The following is an 18,891-nucleotide window of genomic DNA, read 5'->3' on the forward strand; positions in this document are numbered from 1 at the left end:
CTGTATGGGAATGTTGATTCATACCAAAATGCTTTTTTGCATACTTGTGTTTGACACATGAAAACGTCTCGGGTTATGTATGTAACTGTTGTTCCCTGAGAAGGGAACGAGACGCTGCGTCTCTCTTGCCATACTTCCTGCGTCCCTGTAACGCCATCTTGGGCAATATTTCAGATAGCGATATACTTCCTGACTCTCGCATCACCCTGTCTTTGTCGTTAAGCCTCACCATTGGTTGAATTTGATATACGCATTCAGACGCACTAACCCCTGGAGGCGTCCCCAAAGTGTCACCACAGTGACGCAGCGCGAGTTCCCTCGAAAGGAAACTGTAACAATGTATCTTAAAAGGTAACACGATGTAACCTTGCTCTCACTTGAAATGTGTCCCCACATTTAGTCCTTGAATTTGAGGGTATTGGACCTGGAAAGTCCTTGAAAGGTCCTTGAATTTGAAGTCTCATATCTCATTCAATATGCACACCAGTATTGTGTAAAAACTACTTAAATGTCCTAATTTTACTAAGGCCTAGTCCTGGATCAATCTAAACCCTGTCCGGGAAACTGTCCCTATATTTATTATGCTTCTATAGGCAGGGGCGGCTGCAGTTTCGACCTGCGTTCGAGGAGGTCAGAGCGAAGTATTACCGCGAGATGAAGAGGTTCATCTGCATCCCGAACCAGTTTAAAGGTGTGAGCGAGGCGGGCGAGGAGCCCATCTTCAACCGCATGATTGAACGCAACGCCAGCGGTTTCCTGACTATCTTCAGCAAAGCCGAACATCTCTTCAGTCGACTCACACATGTGCTGGAAAAATTCAAGGTGAAGACCGCAAACATGAGACTGCATTTGTAGGCATCGTAGACACACACGTATCTGTATGATATACATATTACATGTCTATAAGAATCAAGACCCTCTTTGCATTTATACTTCCCAGAATGCATTGCAGAAGCTCAGCTCAAGCTGATGATTATTGATTTTTAAATGCAAGTGTATTTTATTCAATATTTAGATTTTGTATAAAGTTGTTAACCTAGCATTATGCTTTAAATAGTTTTTAAAGGCTTCTGTCCATGCAGATAGTACACATTTAGATTTATTTTGGTCTTGATTTGTAAGAAGAATTCTCACGGGTGAATTCCCACACATCCCACCAAAAGGGGTTTTCTGTACATGACCTTTGTGAACTTAAAATTGACTCTCTTGTCTGTATATACAGTATTCTCGAAAACACCTTAAACCCACACGTCCGTCACGCACATCAAATCAGCTTCCCGAGAGTTTATTACACAGGCTGTGTCTTGAAATCTAGCTAGCCACCTCTCTAGATGACACGTTTGGCCATATACATGAGTACAAGGCAATGCTGTCTAGGTAGGCAGCTCACTTGGTTTTTTTGACACGACCAGCGCGCTACTCTCCCTGTTGCGTTTTCACTCTTTCTAACTTCCTTTCTTCAAAGGCTGTTCGCTTTCAATTGTGGTTTTGAATACACCCAGTTAAAGGTCGCTGTCTGTATGAGTTTCAAATATCATACCGGGGAATCCCGGCTCTCATACACAAACTCACTTCTGATTTCTGACGCCCACACGGAGGGGAAACAGGAGGACACTTCCTCTTTAGCAGCGCGCGGGGAACCTCGATTTCAGATGTTTGTTAAGAATCAGATTTTGCAGGTGTTTGTATGTGAAGTCGCTGTTTGCTGATCAGTGCTCTCCTCCTCGTCTGATTTGACACACGTCGAAAGTCGAATGCAAACTACACCACAGGCGTTTTCTTATTGAATGAGTCCTGTATAGATCTGTAATGAGTTAGCATTTCTATAGATAGAGCTTCTCCGTAATGCTCTTCTGCGTTTTTATTTTATTTTCAAACAATTGGAATTTTTAATGAGGCTGATATCGAAAGTGTTATAATTCAAGTGTTGCTAAATAAATGAGGATTTTAAATAAACCCCAAACAGGGACACATTATCGGAACGCAACCTTTGTACTGGTATTTATATAAACTGGAGTTTCTGGTCGCATTAAGAGCCCAGTGGACCTTTTGGAAATTTTACACACTGTTATGGGTGGGTTGCACCAACAAGTATTTAAAGGAAAACACCACCGTTTTTTTTATATTTTACTATGTTCTTTCCTCAACTTAGATTAATTAATACATACCTATATTTTTTCAATGCATGCGCTTAATCTTTGTACAGCGCATTGTGACTGTGTTAGCATTTAGCCTATCCCCATTCATTCCTTAGGATCCAAACAGGGATGAATTTAGAAGCCACCAAACACTTCCATGTTTTCCCTATTTAAAGACTGTTACATGAGTAGTTACATGAATAAGTATGGTGGCACAAAATAAAACGTGGCATTTTTTTAAGCGTATAAAAATGAGAACTATATTGTATGGCGGAAGAGCACTTAGTTTGCAGCACTTCGACCTCGGGCGCAGCAATATTGATGTAAGTTTGAGCGGGAGGGGGAAGGAGTAAGGAGTGAAGATGTTACTGCTTAAATTTAATTTAAACACAGAAGAACAAATCTTGAATTAAAACTTTAACCTGTATTAAAACCTTTATCTGCGATTTATTTTGTCCGCCATGTTGAATTTGCCGGTGTAATTAAACAGCAACAATGTTGACATTGTCATTCAAAAAGGAAATGAACCGTTTATTCGGGCATTTCCAACATACCTACATACATCGGTAACCTAAGGGCTGATTCAAATAAAAACATTTGACGATGTTTTTGTTCATTCACTGCCCTTCAGTTCCTGGGAAGCTGGAGCCCGTGTGACAGAGGAGATGTGTAGTATATGAGCACTGGTAGCTGTCAAAAAAAGCTGTCTGTGCGTACTGTATAGTGTATCCCAGACTTGACGCTCAAAGCCGACAACATATGTATCTGAGCCACCAACCTCAGAGACGTTATAATAAATGCATCTTTGAATCATCCCACTACACTCACAGTGTCTGTTTTTGATCATTTAGCCACACATTTAATTGTATATTTTTTATTTAAACCTCCTCAGTTGCAAGTTTAAAGTTAATCCCTTACTGAGATTTAAAACACGAGTTTAAAGTAATGGAGCAGCCAATGACGAGTTTTTACGGCAATCCATATTTCCGCTATTATCCACTAGGTGATGCTCTTACCTAACTTATAAAACACTTAAGCGCATCCACTGATCCAAAAACAGTAAAAACTCAGTGTATGTTTTATTTATCGTTCTAAATCTGATATCTAATAATATTTTTATTTATCTCAGCTTTTTGCTCAAAATTTGGTATTTTTTAAGAAACCTACCCATATTTGAGAGGTGATAAAAAGAGAACAAATGAAGATAGGATTAAACGTTTTTTTTTTTTTTTAAAGCAGATGGTCTTTTATTTGATATATGTCAAATGTATGTCATATTTTTAAAAACTTTTGTTAAAATTATAAAGAATACTGCTGCTTTCTGGCAATATGTTTTAAAAATGCTGGCAGGGAAAGAGTTAAAGATATTCTAGGTTTACTGTCAAATTTAAACCTGGTTAAAAATGATGGCTTAAATGTAACCCAAATTATTTTTAACTCATTCGCCACCAGCCATTTTTTGAAAAGTTGCCCACCAGCATTTTTTGTGATTTTCACAAAAGTTTCAAAAATGCCTTCCAGGAAAATGTTCTTCTAAAAATATATAAACATACACATATATCAAATGAAAGAACAGACCCTCTGCTTTCAAACAAACAAACAAAACGGGAAAAAATGTTTCATCCTATCTATCTTTGCTTATAAACTCTTAAATATGGGTATTTTTCTTAAAACATAATTTTTTTTTTTTAGAAAAAAGCTACAAATAATTGCATTTTTGTGAAAGAATTTTGTTAGAGATCAGATTTAGAACAATTATCAATACATACAAAGAATTTAAAATTAGAAAATAACGTTTTGGCTTCAGTTTTTTCATAAATTGGGTAAGTGTGGTATTGCAGATTAACACATAAAAATTCATCAGGAACACGTTTTTTAAAGGGACTTTTTTGAAAATAGTCTTATTTTCCAGCTCCCCTACATTTAAACTTTTGAGTTTTACTGTTTTGCAATCCATCAGCTGATATCCGGGTCTGACGGGAGCACTTTTAGCATAGCTTAGCATAATCCATTGAATCTGATTAGACCATTAGCATCGCGCTAAAAAATAACCAAAGAGTTTTGATATTTTCCCTATTTAAAACTTGACTCTTCTATAGTTACATCGTGTACTAAGACTGACGAAAAATTAAAACTTAAATCTCATTCTGGCGTAATAATCAAGGACTTTCCTTCCGTAACATGGCTGCAGGAGGCCCAATGATATTACACCGTGCCTGAAAATAGTCCCTAGCTTGTGAAAGAAAAGAATTATTTTCATAATTATTAAATGAGCCTTGATTCAAACTGATTTAAGCCTAATACTTGTTTGTGCAACCCACTCTTTGAATACCCCATGAGAATTCTCTCAATCTTGAATAATGAATCGTGAACATATTTATTTAAATAGACTTTTTATTCTGCTCTTTAATAAGAGTAGATTAAATATGTAATATTAAAATGTTTTATAATTTGAAGTATGAGGAGAGTAAAACAATAAAATGCATTGCAGTGAAAGACGGCAAAAATAAACAATGAAGTTAAAATATTTTTAAATAGTTGATTTGATTTTATGTCTGTGTACAGGACTGGGTGGTGCTGGGGCAGGTGGATGTGGATGCTCTGGTGGAGAAACATCTTTACAGCGTTCAGGACTGGGAGAGAAACTTCAAAGCTCTCAAAGCAAAAGGAAAAGAAGTAGAACGTCTGCCAAGGTGACTTTTTGTGTGAGTGTTTGATGTACCGTGTGTCTGTGATGTATTCACCTGTGTGTGTGTTTGTGTGTGTGCAGCACAGAGAAGGTGGACTGTATCACAGTGAACTGTGAACCCGTCAAAGTAGCTGTGGACGATCTCATCCAAGGGCTGTTTGATGCTCTCCTGTCATTTCTAAGGAGATCCATCCAGGGTGAGATCAGACATACACTAACCCTTAAATGTCTTATTTTTGTGATGGCAACAAACACAGACCGCAGTTAGGACCAGGCCCAAAAATGCAGTGTATGTTTGGAGACAGTTCTTGTCTTGTGGGTAAAATGAGGATGTGAAAGTCTCTCGGTAATGAATGTTTCTCATGAATGCTAAATATGGTGCAACACTGACATCTGCTGTTCTGCTTTGTGTATGTGCGTGAGCAGGTCACATTCAGGTGATAGATTCCTTTTTGAGCGGTGCGATGGAGATCTTGTCCTCACGTCCTGAAAGCATTGATGAGATTGGTGAAGCCAATGCCAAACACGGTCATCTGCAGACCCAGAAACCAGAGGTACATCACCACCAGCAAACCTTTTTTCTGCCCTCTATTTATTTGAGTATCAGCTTTGATCACAGCACAACTTATTTAGACCAAAAACTGTCTGTGCAGATGGCCTGGCTCACATTATTTTGACATTACACTGCAAATAATGACTTTCTTGCTTAATATTTGTGTCTTTTTTTCAGTCTAAATATCTAAAAAATCTTAAATTAAGATGTTTTTTCTTGATGAACAAAATCACCTAATAAAAATAAGTTTAGTTTTTAGACAAAAACAAACAAACAAGCAAAAAAAAATCTGCCAATAGGGTAAAAAAAATCTTGAACTACTTATTGCCCCGCCAGCATTTTTTGTGATTTTCACAAAAGTTTCACAAAATGCCTTCCAGGAAATTTTTCTTCTATAAATACATAAACATACAAATACACTGCAAAAAATGATTTTCAAGAAAACATTTTCTTAATATTTTTGTCTTGTTTTCAGTAAAAATATCTAAAAATTCTTAAATTAAGATGCTTTTTCTTGATGAGCAAAACAACCCAAGAAAATAAGTCTAGTTTTTAGACCAAAAATATCAAATGTAAGTGATTTTGTGCATAAAACAAGCAAAAAATAATAATAATAATCTATTAATAATAATGGGGTAAGCAAATTTATCTAGAATTTTTCTTGAATTTAGTGATGAGATTTTCACAAAAGTTTTACAAAATGCCTTCCAGGAAATTTTTCTTCTATAAATATATAAACATACAAATATATCAAATGAAAGAACAGACCCTCTGCTTTCAAACAAACAAAACAGGGGAAAACGTTTCACCCTATCTATATTTTTTTCCCTGCTTATAAACTCATAAATATGGGTATTTTTCTTTAAAAATACAGTTATTTTAGCAAAAAGCTGAAATAATTGAATTTTTGTGCAGGAATTTTGTTAGAGAACAGAATTTAAAAATTAGTAAGTAATGTTTTGGCTTCAGTTTTTCATAAATTGGGTAAGTGCGCAATCTAGTGGATAATCACGGTATTGCACATTAACATAAAAATTATTTAATAGGAACACTTTTTTATGCAAATGTTTTCTCTTAATTGACGAGATAACTCATCAATGGCGTTGAAAAATGCTAACGGTAGCCGCCTAGCAATGAAATCCCGATCCCACCCTCAAGTCAAATCGCTCTCCAAAGTCACGCCTCTTTCCAAACACATGAACACGCACAGATCAGACGGTCACGTCTCATGTTTCATTCACCAGTGAGAAAACTTTGCAGTACAAAGTGAATAACACTTCCAAAATAACCAACATAAACAACTGGTTTACATCAGAATTAGTTTAAGCACACGTTCGGTTGTGTAGACGTAGTAACTATATCGTTATGCTAATCCGCAAACGAACACAAATTTCATAAGCAACACAACGTTTCATCAAAGTAGAATATCTGAATCCATCTCAATACAAACATATCGCGTACCTACCTTACCAAAATAAACAGTGCAACGACCCTTTCAGACCCTTTGCCTCCTGTAGCTGTTTCATCTCGTGGTAAAGCACTAAAGTTACAGATGTTAATTTGGGTTTTTGTTCTTGCTGATCCAGGCAGTTTTTGCTGTTGTTGTTATAAAAGATGCATTTAGTTTTGTTGCTCCTGTGTAGGTTGTCAATTCAGCAGAAAAGTTTGGTGTTCTCGCTGTTTACAGACAGAGCGCACGTGAACGCGCCGATGACGTATGGTATCTGCGTGGACTCGCTGCGCGGTGGGAATTCAAATTACGCTTACGTATGAGGGACATAAAAGGAAACGTCCGTTCGGACCGAAATCTATGATTTGTTGAACATTTTTTGGTCCTACGCCTTTCACAGATGACATAAATTTTTACAAATACATTTAAACAACTTAACACAGTGATTGCTATCAGGATGTGAGGAGACTTTTAACCAGCATAACTAAAAATGTTTCAGGATCAAATCTGTTACCCTACCTTTAAATATGGGTAGGTTTCTTCAAAAATACAAAATTTTGATCAAAAATCTGAAATAATTGCATTTTTGTAAATAACTTTTGTTAGAGATCAGATTCAGAATTATCAAAACATACACAGTAGGGATGCTTAACGATTAATCGCGATTAATCGTTAGCAGAATAAAAGTTTTTGTTTACATCATATATGTGTGTGAACTGTGTATAATAACTTTGTATAAATAAATGTACACACATGCATGTATATGTTTTAGAAATGTTTACATGTGTATATACATTTGTATATTTATGTATAATTTATATAATATATAAATATAAATACTTAATATATAATTTTTTTTTCTTAAAATTATACATGAATGTGTTCATATTTATATATATACATATTTATTATACACAGTTTACACACATATGTGATGTAAACAAAAACTTTTATTCTGCTAACGATTAATCGCGATTAATTGTTTAGCATCCCTAATACACAGAGTTTAAATGCTGAAAAAGTAGTTTTTGCTTCAGTTTTTTTTATAAATTGGCAGCGCCTTCTAGTGGATAATAGCAGAATTATAGATAACCGTAAAAACTAGTCAGGAAAGCGTCATTGGCAGTGAAATGTTTTCTCGTAACATGTTTTTTCTTCCATTGGAAGATTTATTTGGCTTGTTTTAAGCCCAAATTCACTTAAATTGTATGTTTTTTTTTGTCTAAAAACTACACACATTTTCTTAGGTCATTTTGGTCATCAAGAAAATACATCTTGATATAAGAATTTCTAGATATTTATACTGAAAACAATAACACAATAATACTAAGTAAGAAAGTCATTTTTTGCAGTGCATTTGAGTTTATCTTTTGCTCTGTTAAAGGTCTGAAGGGATGATTGTTGTGTTGACATTGTGTTTAGATTTTGCCTCAGTTCCAGCAGGCGGAGGAGAAGAACAAACTCTTGCGGTCTGTGGCGGGTGGAGGTCTGGACTCCATCAGTGCCCTGAGAGCCAAATGGGACAAATTTGAGCTTATGATGGAGAGTCACCAACTCATGATTAAAGAACAGGTTAACACTTACAAACACATACTAACACACACCAAAGACACACAATGAATACACACCTACACAACAATCACTTTACTATTATGAAACGTATATATTAATATTATTGTATACAATAAATTATAGTTTTAAATTAGTGCTGGGCAAAGATTAATCGCGATTAATCGCATACAAAATTAAAGTGATTTTTTTGCATAATATATGAGTGTAATTATTATGTGTATATATAAGTACACACACATTCATGTATGTATTTAAGAAACATTTACATATGTATATGTTAGGGCTGGGAAAAGATTAATCAAGATTAATTGCATACAAAATAAAAGTGATTTTTAGCATATTATATGAGTGTGTACTGTGTGTAATTATTGTGAACATATAAATACACACACATTCATGTATGTATTTAAGAAGCATTTACGTGTATATATATATTTATTGATATTTTTATATACTCTATATTATATATAAATAAAACAACAAAATATATAAATTTAAAAAATCTGACATGAATATATGCGTGTGTGGTTAAATATACACAATAATTACACACAGTACACACATACATATATTATGCAAAAAAATCACTTTTATTTTGTATGTGATTAATCGCGATTAATCTTTTCCCAGCCCTATAAATAAAACAAATCTAAAATGAATATATGTATGTGTGTGTGGTTAAATATACACAATAATTGCATTCGCATATATTATGCAAAAAAGCACTTTTATTTTGTATGCGATTAATCGCGATTAATCTTTCCCCAGCCCTAGTATATATATATATATATTTTTTATTCTATATTATATATAAATTAAAAATGTATATATAAATTAAAAAAAAAATCTTAAATGAATATATGTATGTGTGTGGTTAAATATACATAATAATTACATACACATATATTATGCAAAAAAGCACTTTTATTTTGTATGCGATTAATCGCGATTAATCTTTTCCCAGCCCTAGTATATATATTTTTTTTTTATGTATTTATTCTATATCATATATAAATTAAAAATGTATATATAAAAAAAATCTAAAATGAATATATGTATGTGTGTGTGGATAAATATACATAATAATTACATACGCATATATTATGCAAAAAAGCACTTTTATTTTGTATGCGATTAATCGCGATTAATCTTTCCCCAGCCCTAGTATATATATATATATTTTTTTATTCTATATTATATATAAATTAAAAATGTATTTATAAATTAAAAAAAAAATCTTAAATGAATATATGTATGTGTGTGGTTAAATATACATAATAATTACATACACATATATTATGCAAAAAAGCACTTTTATTTTGTATGCGATTAATCGCGATTAATCTTTTCCCAGCCCTAGTATATATATATTTTTTTTATGTATTTATTCTATATCATATATAAATTAAAAATGTATATATAAAAAAAATCTAAAATGAATATATGTATGTGTGTGGTTAAATATACATAATAATTACACTCATATATTATGCAAAAAAGCACTTTTATTTTGTATGCGATTAATCGCGATTAATCTTTCCCCAGCCCTAGTATATATATATATATATATTTTTTTTTTTATTTATTTATTCTAATTATATATAAATTAAAAATGTATATATAAATAAAAAAAACCTTAAATGAATATATATATATGTATGTGTGTGTGGTTAAATATACATAATAATTACATACACATATATTATGCAAAAAAGCACTTTTATTTTGTATGCGATTAATCGCGATTAATCTTTTCCCAGCCCTAGTATATATATATTTTTTTTATTTATTTATTCTATATTATATATAAATTAAAAATTTATATATAAAACAAATCTAAAATGAATATATGTATGTGTGTGTGGATAAATATACATAATAATTACATACGCATATATTATGCAAAAAAGCACTTTTATTTTGTATGCGATTAATCGCGATTAATCTTTGCCCAGCACTATTTCAAATCTGAGTGTGGGTGTAAGTACGCACATATGCGGTATACAATATCAGGTGTGTGTTGTTTTCAGGTGGAGGTGATGAAGGGAAACGTTGAATCGCAGGTTCAGGTTTACCTCCAGGACCTGCAGAAGTTCAGAGCTCGCTGGGACCAGCTTAAACCCAGCTATGACATCATCGAGTCAGGTGACCCCGAGACGCTGCAGACGTGCGCCCAAAACATCAGAGACAGACGGGCCGAGTTTGATGAGCTGGAAAAGACCCGGATAAAACTCATGTGTGTGAATTTTAAAAAATGAGTCTACACAGCAAAGTGTTGACCATTGTTAAACTTTATGTGTGTGTTTGTGTGTTTGTTTTAGGGAAGATTGTGAGCACTTCAGTTTGATTTCTCCTGATGTATCTCTCGCCATCGACACATTGAGGAATCTTGAGGAATGTTCAGTGATGTGGGAACTTTATGAGGAGTTTCAAAAGGGACTCAGTGAAAATGCTGAGCAGGATTGGATTTCATTCAGGTCAGAACCGAAGTTGTGACACAAATGTTTTTTAATGATTTAATGATTGTTTGTAAGTTGTGAAACAATGTTATATCTGTGTTTTTTTTCCCTACAGGAGTAAGACTCACATGTTTGAGGAGTTTCTGTTTGGGTGGCAGGACAGATTGAGGAAGCTGGAGGAACACAACAGCATGTCTGTCAAACTGCAGAAGGAAGTGGACAGATTCAAGGTTTTGGCTATGGGCCTTTCTCTGCTGACGGCTCCGTTATTTTGCTGTGGGAGTTTTGTGCTGATGTTGTTTTATTATGGGTCATGTGAATAATACAAAATGTTTTAAATTTTTTGAGTATTGGGGAGTAACACCTGATAGGTTCACACTGCTTCAATGCCACATCATGTTTTATCAACAGCTGGACTGTTTTTATACTATTTTACCTATCTGGTGTTTCACTTTGTGTTTGTTTTAGGCGGTGGTTCCAGTATTGAAGTATGTTCGCGGTGAGCATCTCTCTCAGGAACACTGGCTTGATCTCTTCAGACTGATCTCTCTGCCCAGGGGAACCACATTGGAGAGACTGCGCTTCAGAGACCTGCTGGCAGTGGCCGACAACATCGTAGAAAAGTCCCTGGAGCTCAAGGTCCAAATATAATCAAACAATCATTCACAAAAATACACTAAGGCCTAGTCCACACGTACATGGGTATTTTTATAAATGAAGTTTTCCCTTCATTGTCAAAAAATAGAATCTACACAAACACCCAAAACTCCGGTTTCACCGGCAACGCGGCAACAAATTTCTTCTGGCTGGAGTTTTTATAAAAGTTCACTTTTAGTGACCTTTTAGTTTGCGTGTGGACAAATGGTCAAACCACATAGAAAAGGTCAGGTTTTGAAAATACCCGTGTGAATTTGTGGATCACACGGCCACTTATAATGTCCAGTACTGTTGCCAAGGGTCCTTGAAATCCTTGAAAGTTTGTGAATCTGGGGGGAAAAATTCAAGGCCCTGGGAAGTTTTTGACAATATACATACATAGATACAGGTCATTAAAGTGCTTGAATCTATTTTATGCAAGACGTTTTCTGAAAAAAAAAAAAATTATTCCCTGTGTAGTGTAGGATAAAATCATACAATTTTAGAGTTTTTAAGCACACGTGCTAAACTGTTCGCTATAAATGTTTATATCTTCTGTATGCGAATGTTGATTCATACCAAAATGCTTTTTTTGCATAGTCGGTTTGACACATCGTTTTGGGTTACGTATGTAATGTTGTTCTCTGAGAAGGGAACGAGACGCTGCGTCTCCCTTTCCATACTTTGTGCGTCCCTGTAACGCCGCCTTTGGCAATTTTTCATTTAGCAATATACTTCCTGGCTTCTGCGTCACCCTGTCTTTGTCATTAAGCCTCACCATTGGTTGAATTTGATATACACATTTAGTCACACTTACCCTTGGAGGCGTCCCACAAAGTGACACAGCGCGAGTTCCCTCAAAAGGGAATTGTAACAATGTATTTTAAAAGGTGACACAATGTAACCTTGCTCTCACTTGAAATGTGTCCCCACATTTAGTCCTTGAATTTGAGGGTATTTGACCTGGAAAGTCCTTGAAAGGTACTTGAAGTTAACTAAGGTCTGGGAACCCTGTGTTGAAATACTATAACCAATAATATTCACAGGTTTTCTTACAATCCTGATATTCACATTATAAAAACTCCTTTCTATGCACAAGTAGGATCTGAACAGCCGCGCCCAGGCTGAGGTCACCATCCGTGAAGCCCTGCGGGAGCTGGAACTGTGGGCCGCCGGAGCGTGTTTTAGCCTCACGGATTACACGGACAGTCAGGGCGGATCCCTGCGTGTCATCAGGGACTGGAGAGATGTGGTCAACCAGGTGGGAGATAATCGCTGTCTGCTGCAGTCGCTCAAAGACTCGCCATATTACGTGCGTTTTCAGGATAAAGTCTCGCTGTGGGAAACCCGACTGGCCGACCTGGACGAATACCTTCAGAACCTCAACACCATCCAGAGGAAGTGGGTCTACCTCGAGCCCATATTTGGACGTGGGGCGTTGCCACGAGAACAGGCACGCTTCCAGAGAGTTGACCAGGACTTGAGGCGAGTTTTGAGACAGGTGTGAGAGAGGGATGATGTGTAGAAAACTCACGTGTGTATGTCTGTGTGTAGGGCAATAATGTCAGATGTTCAGAGAGACAGCAGAGTTGCGTCTCTTACGACTCGAGCTGGGATCAGAAACTCTCTCGTCACCATCCTGGATCAGTTGCAACGCTGCCAGAAATCCCTTAATGAATTCCTGGAGGTACCGACAACATCTAACCAACACAAACACTCAAACATACATCTATTTTTTTGCTAATTTAATGGTTTGGAAACATTGACTCCTGTGTGACCCCTGCAGGAAAAGCGTTCTGCATTTCCACGGTTTTACTTCATCGGAGACGATGATCTCCTGGAGATTCTTGGGCAGGCCACAAATCCCACTGTTATACACACACACCTAAAGAAACTCTTTGCAGGTAACAAACGCACACATCATGTGCACACACCTGATGAAACCAATGTTTTATTTTTTTATCGTATAAACTTCTAACTATAGAGTGCCGCAGGGATGACGTATTTTTTAGGACATTAAGCAGGACACTGGTTCCTACAGCCATTCATTTTTCCCGTAGACTTTTGGATTATCACATAAAAATAAGCGCTGTGTTTAACAAAAGTTAAACACACTTATACGTTTTGTCCAACAATTTAATCTTCACAGATTAATACAAAATGTATAAATTTGTTTAAAAATGTTTAAGGCATAACTAAACCCCTGTTCAGAGCCTGACTCCACCCACTGGCAATATTTGAAAAATGCAATAAAAGTGGGCAGACCCCAACGGAGATAGAGGGGACGAACTGAGCTTGTACCAAGGGCATGGTGAGCTTGAACCTGCTTTTGTAGGGTTGTACCGCTTACGTCATGTGATACCGCAACATCCAATAGAAAAATTCAACTGCAGTAGCCACCGTTCAACCTAAAAAGGGCAGCACTCAGACTTTTTATACCATGTAGCATTGAAACACTTTATATCCAAATGTCAAAAAAGTTACTTAAATCAATGAACAGCACTAATAAAGCCCCATTCTTACAGATCATTAACTAAAAAAGTTGGTTTAGGGTTTAGTTACTCTTTAAATGTGTTTACTAAAAATAAAAAACGCAGAATTTTGACTTCAAAAGTCATAAAAGTTGTGTTCATCTGTTAAAAGATTAGTCCATTTTCCAGATAAATCCAGATAATTTCCTCACCACCCTGTCATCCAAAATGTTGATGTCTTTCTTTGTTCAGTCGAGAAGAAATTATGTTTTTTGAGGAAATCATTCCAGGATTTTTCTCATTTTAATGGACCCCAACACTTAACAGTTTTAATGCAGTTTCAAATTACAGTTTCAAAGGACTCTAAATGATCCCAAACGAGGCATAAGGGTCTTATCTAGTGAAACGATTGTGATTTTTGGCAAGAAATTAAAAAATATGCACTTTAATACCACAAATTCTCGTCTTCCTCTGGTCCTGTGACGCGCCAGGATGACCTCACATAATTGCGTAATGACATGGAAAGGTCACGTGTTACATATATAAAACACACATTTGCAGATCATTTTAAACAATAAACTGACACAAAGACATTAATTAGTATCATTACACATACAAAAACGTCTGAACGGTCCTCTTTCTCCACACTGGGGCATAGTTTTGCCTGTGTCATCCGTGACCTCTTGACGTGATGACCTATTACGTGAAGTCACGCTGGCGCGTCACACGAACGGAGGAAGATGAGAAGTTGTGGTTTGAAAGTGCATTTTTTTATTTTTCTTGCCAAAAATGTCAATGGTTTCGCTAGATAAGACCCTTATGCCTCGTTTGGGATCGTTTAGAGACTGCAATTTTAAACTGCATTAAAACTGTTAAGTGTTGGGGTCCATTAGAGTCCATTAAAATGAGAAAAATCCTGGAATGTTTTCCTCAAAAAACACAATTTCTTCTCAACTAAACAAAGAAAGACATCAACATTTTGGATGACATGGTGGTGAGGAAATTATCTGGATTTTTTTGAGAAAATGGACTAATCCTTTAAGACTAACTTGTTGGACAAAACATGTCAGCTTTTGTTAAACATAGTGGTTGGGTACACCAAAACTTTTAAACGCGGCTGAAAACGGCTGGACAACGCTGAATGCCAGCTGTTTTTGAGCTGAGTGCCAGCTTTCTTCAGCTAAGCGCTTTGGTAGCTCTGATACGTCAGCTGTGAGACGGTTGGTTGCTGTGCTACTTGTCCCGCCCCTCCTCCACTGTGATTGGACGGCCGTGTGAGAACTGACATTGACGAGCGGAGCTTTTCATCCAAAGTTGAACATTTTTCAACTCTCGGTGCTCAGCACTGAGCGCGGAAAAACCGCCTTATTTGAAAAACGCTGAGCTTCCATTGGAAACGATTGAAAACATGCGCCGGCCGCGGGCGTAAAAACTTTGGTGTGTCCAGCCCATATTTTATGTGATAATGCAAATGTCTTTGGGATAAATAACTGGGCTTTCTGGCGAGAGAACCAGTGTCCTGCTAACTTCTGGTTTGGCCTACAAAAATACGTCATCCCTGCGATAGTCTATTAATATATGATTATTGCATTGACTGTGTGTTTGTGTTTGGTTTGTGTGTGTTAAAGGAATCAGCAGTGTGGAGTTTGATGAAAATTTTCAGAGCATCACAGCCATGAAATCTCTGGAGGGTGAGACGGTTCTTCTTCAGAGTAACATCAGCATCTCAAACGATGTTGAGGTGAGATCTACCTTCTGTTTGTTGTACATTCATGTAAAAGTCATTACTACGTTTTGTTGTGATGATAGCATGTCTGTCTATAAACATTGCAACTTGGATTATTTCATTAACTGTGTATATCTTTGGTTGTAAGGTTTGGCTGAGTGCTCTTTCGGAAGAGATGAAAAACACCCTGAAGTATCTTCTGTGTGAGTGTGTGAAAGCAGGACAAAGAGGAAATGTAGATCCCACACGCTTCCCCTCACAGGTAATATACACACATACACATCTCTATAGAAATGACTCTGTGATTCAGATGAAATGAATGTGGAGCGACTCTGGTTTCAGATTCTGTGTCTGGCAGAGCAGATTCAGTTCACAGCCGATGTGGAGAACGCCATACGACATCAGAGCCTTCATCAGCTGGAGCAGGAGCTCATGGCCAAACTGGAAAATTACACCAGTGTGAACACCAGCACGGATGACACTACAGGTATTTATTCAATATTTACATACTGAGATGTGCTATAGCCAGTACAAATATAGTTTTATACTCGCATGACATCTTATTATTTTAAATAAAAGTCTTCTTTGTTCTTATAGAGACTTGAATATGTTTTTTTTAATGAAAAAAGCCTCTAATTTTCTGCTTATTTACAACAGTTGCTAATTGTCAGTTTAAGGCGAATGAATAAGGAATAGAGCATCCATAAAGCTCTTTAGTCCATTTATGAGCTCACATCTTTATTCCCTGAAGCTCCAGTAATTTTCACAATAAATTCAGGCATATTGAGGATCTGATGAGCCGTGCTATTAAAAGCGATTACAATGAAATTTGCATATAAGTCGCTCTTGCAAAACTTCTGCTTAAGGTTATAAACGATCAATTATGAACACACTTGTTTCTGTGTGATATCACATTACAGCCAATCGCACGGCTTATAGTGAAGCATGTTTATTATATTTGATTTCATTGTGAAAGTGTCACTATTTATATTAGGATTAAAGGGATAGTTCACCCAAAAATGACAATAATGTCATTAATGACTTCCAAACTCGTGAGACCTTCGTTCATCTTCAGAACACAGTTTAAGATGTTTAGTCCGAGAGCTTGTTGACCCTGCATTGAAAATCTATGTACGGTATACTGTTCATGTCCAGAAAGGTAATAAAAACATCATCAAAGTAGTCCATGTGACATCATTGGGTCAGTTGGAATGTGTTGAAGCATCGAAAATACATTTTGGTCCAAAAATAAAAAAATTATTAACTTTATTCAGCATTAGTCCCTTTCACACATACAGTCTTTAGTGGTAATTTACTGGTAAATTGCAGTTAACAGATCATGTGTGAACAGAACCTTTCCGGTAAATCAGTGCTCCCAATTTACCAGTAAGACAGGTTGTAAGATTACCAGTAATTTACCGGTAAGCGCTATGTGTGAACGAAAAATATAGGATTACCGGCATTTAGAACGGACGACGTCAGACCGCGCTGACAGCTTCGGGCCAATCATAATGATTTAAAACAGATGACGCGTTTACGCCCAGATTGTTTACGGACGTTTCCACACATGCGGTGCTTGAAAGTCGAGCACACCTGAAGTTTACGTCCACATTTCTTCACCAAAGTTGTTTAAAACATCTTACCACCTACTTGTCGAATTGCCGACGTCCTTAGCACGCCCTATGTGAAGCCTATTGTGCAAAAAGTACTGTTGTTTAAAACGCCATCGGTTTGACGTCGCCTCATGCAATGTTGTTTGGTCATGAGCAACTTCGCGACTGTCAGAGTTTACCACAGACGTGAAAACAACAAAATACGGACCGTGGATATGAACGACGTGGATTGTTTACAAATACAACACTGAGCTCGCCGCGCGCCACAGGTACTTCCGCTTTCTCAACGAATTTACCGGTATTTTGATACTGATGTGTGAATGATGTCTTACTGGTAAAAAGACGGAATGTCACTGCGTGTGTGAACAGCACATTTTTGTATTTACTGGTAAATTCATTCTGGTAAATTCATGGTAATTTACCAGTATTACTGTGTGAAAGAGGCTATTGTCTTCTCTTCCGGGTCTGTTGTGAACCATGTGCACGACACTGCAGTGACGCTGCTGACGTGTTATCTGGTGCGCCCCAGCTTTTTTTGCGCCCAAGCTTCGTTTACAGTCTAAGGGAGACACACGCTGTAAGTTTGAAAAAAAATCTTTGCAAACATGTCTGAGGATAACATGTCAGCAGCGTCACTGTGCATGCGCATTCACAACAGATGCGGAAGAGAAGACAATGTTGAAGAAAGTTGAATTTTTTTAATTTTTGGACCAAAATGTATTTTCGATGCATCAACTAATTCTAACTGTCCCACTGATGTCACATGGACTACTTTGATGATGTTTTCATTAACTTTCTGGACATGGACATTATACCGTACATAGATTTTCAATGGAGGGTCAGCAAGCTCTCAGACTAAATATAAAACATCTTAAACTGTTTCCAAAGATGAACGAAGGTCTTACGAGTTTGAAACAACATGAGGGTAAGTCATTAAAGGGATAGTTCGGCCAAAAATGATATTAAACCCATGATTTACTCAACCCCCAAGCCGTCCAAGATGCACATATCCATCATTTTTCAGACAAACACATTTTCAGTTATTTTAGAAAATGTCTTTGATCTTTCAGTTAATCTAATGTAAAGTTACAGGGTACACTCCTTCAAGTGCAAAAAATGTGCATCCATCCTTTACAAAAGAAATCCAAACATCTCCACGATGATAAACAAAGGCCTTCTGAGGGTAATCTGTGCCATTTTGTTGTAGAAATATCCATATTTTAAACTTTATAAACTATATTTATTATTAACTCGTCACTTAAGAGGAAACGCTTCTCTGCCTATGACGAGTTTTTATGGCAATCCATATTTCTGCTATTATACACTAGGTGGTGCTCTTCTCAAATTATAAAACACTGAAGCATCCACTGATCCGAAAACGCTGTCTCGCCACTTTTTTTAAGAAACACTGGCGGGGAAAGAGTTAACAAGATGTGTCACTGCTATTGCTATAAATGGGGGTGATCGCAACGGTCAATTTGGCCGCTCTAGCCTCACCTTTAGTAAAAAGAGCCCATCGTCAGCCGTTAAAGAATGACATTCTCTGAGGAAGTAGTCATAGTACTTCACAACATTAAACTTTGC

General features: G+C 36.5%; 1 protein-coding gene across 1 annotated transcript in view; it reads left to right on the forward strand.

Moving 5' to 3' along the window:
* dync2h1 (dynein cytoplasmic 2 heavy chain 1) overlaps positions 1-18,891 on the forward strand; it is a 120,196-nt gene that overhangs the window by 13,150 nt on the left and 88,155 nt on the right. The window contains exons 18-32 of the mRNA XM_065280400.2: positions 594-822; positions 4,704-4,831; positions 4,909-5,024; positions 5,254-5,381; positions 8,253-8,402; positions 10,433-10,638; positions 10,724-10,879; positions 10,977-11,091; positions 11,330-11,500; positions 12,600-12,982; positions 13,052-13,184; positions 13,284-13,401; positions 15,597-15,709; positions 15,843-15,956; positions 16,037-16,181. Coding sequence (XP_065136472.1) covers positions 594-822; positions 4,704-4,831; positions 4,909-5,024; positions 5,254-5,381; positions 8,253-8,402; positions 10,433-10,638; positions 10,724-10,879; positions 10,977-11,091; positions 11,330-11,500; positions 12,600-12,982; positions 13,052-13,184; positions 13,284-13,401; positions 15,597-15,709; positions 15,843-15,956; positions 16,037-16,181 — 2,405 coding nt within the window. The remainder of the gene's footprint in view (positions 1-593; positions 823-4,703; positions 4,832-4,908; positions 5,025-5,253; positions 5,382-8,252; positions 8,403-10,432; positions 10,639-10,723; positions 10,880-10,976; positions 11,092-11,329; positions 11,501-12,599; positions 12,983-13,051; positions 13,185-13,283; positions 13,402-15,596; positions 15,710-15,842; positions 15,957-16,036; positions 16,182-18,891) is intronic.

Source organism: Paramisgurnus dabryanus, chromosome 8, assembly GCF_030506205.2.
Source record: "Paramisgurnus dabryanus chromosome 8, PD_genome_1.1, whole genome shotgun sequence".
In the NCBI taxonomy this organism is placed as follows: domain Eukaryota; kingdom Metazoa; phylum Chordata; class Actinopteri; order Cypriniformes; family Cobitidae; genus Paramisgurnus; species Paramisgurnus dabryanus.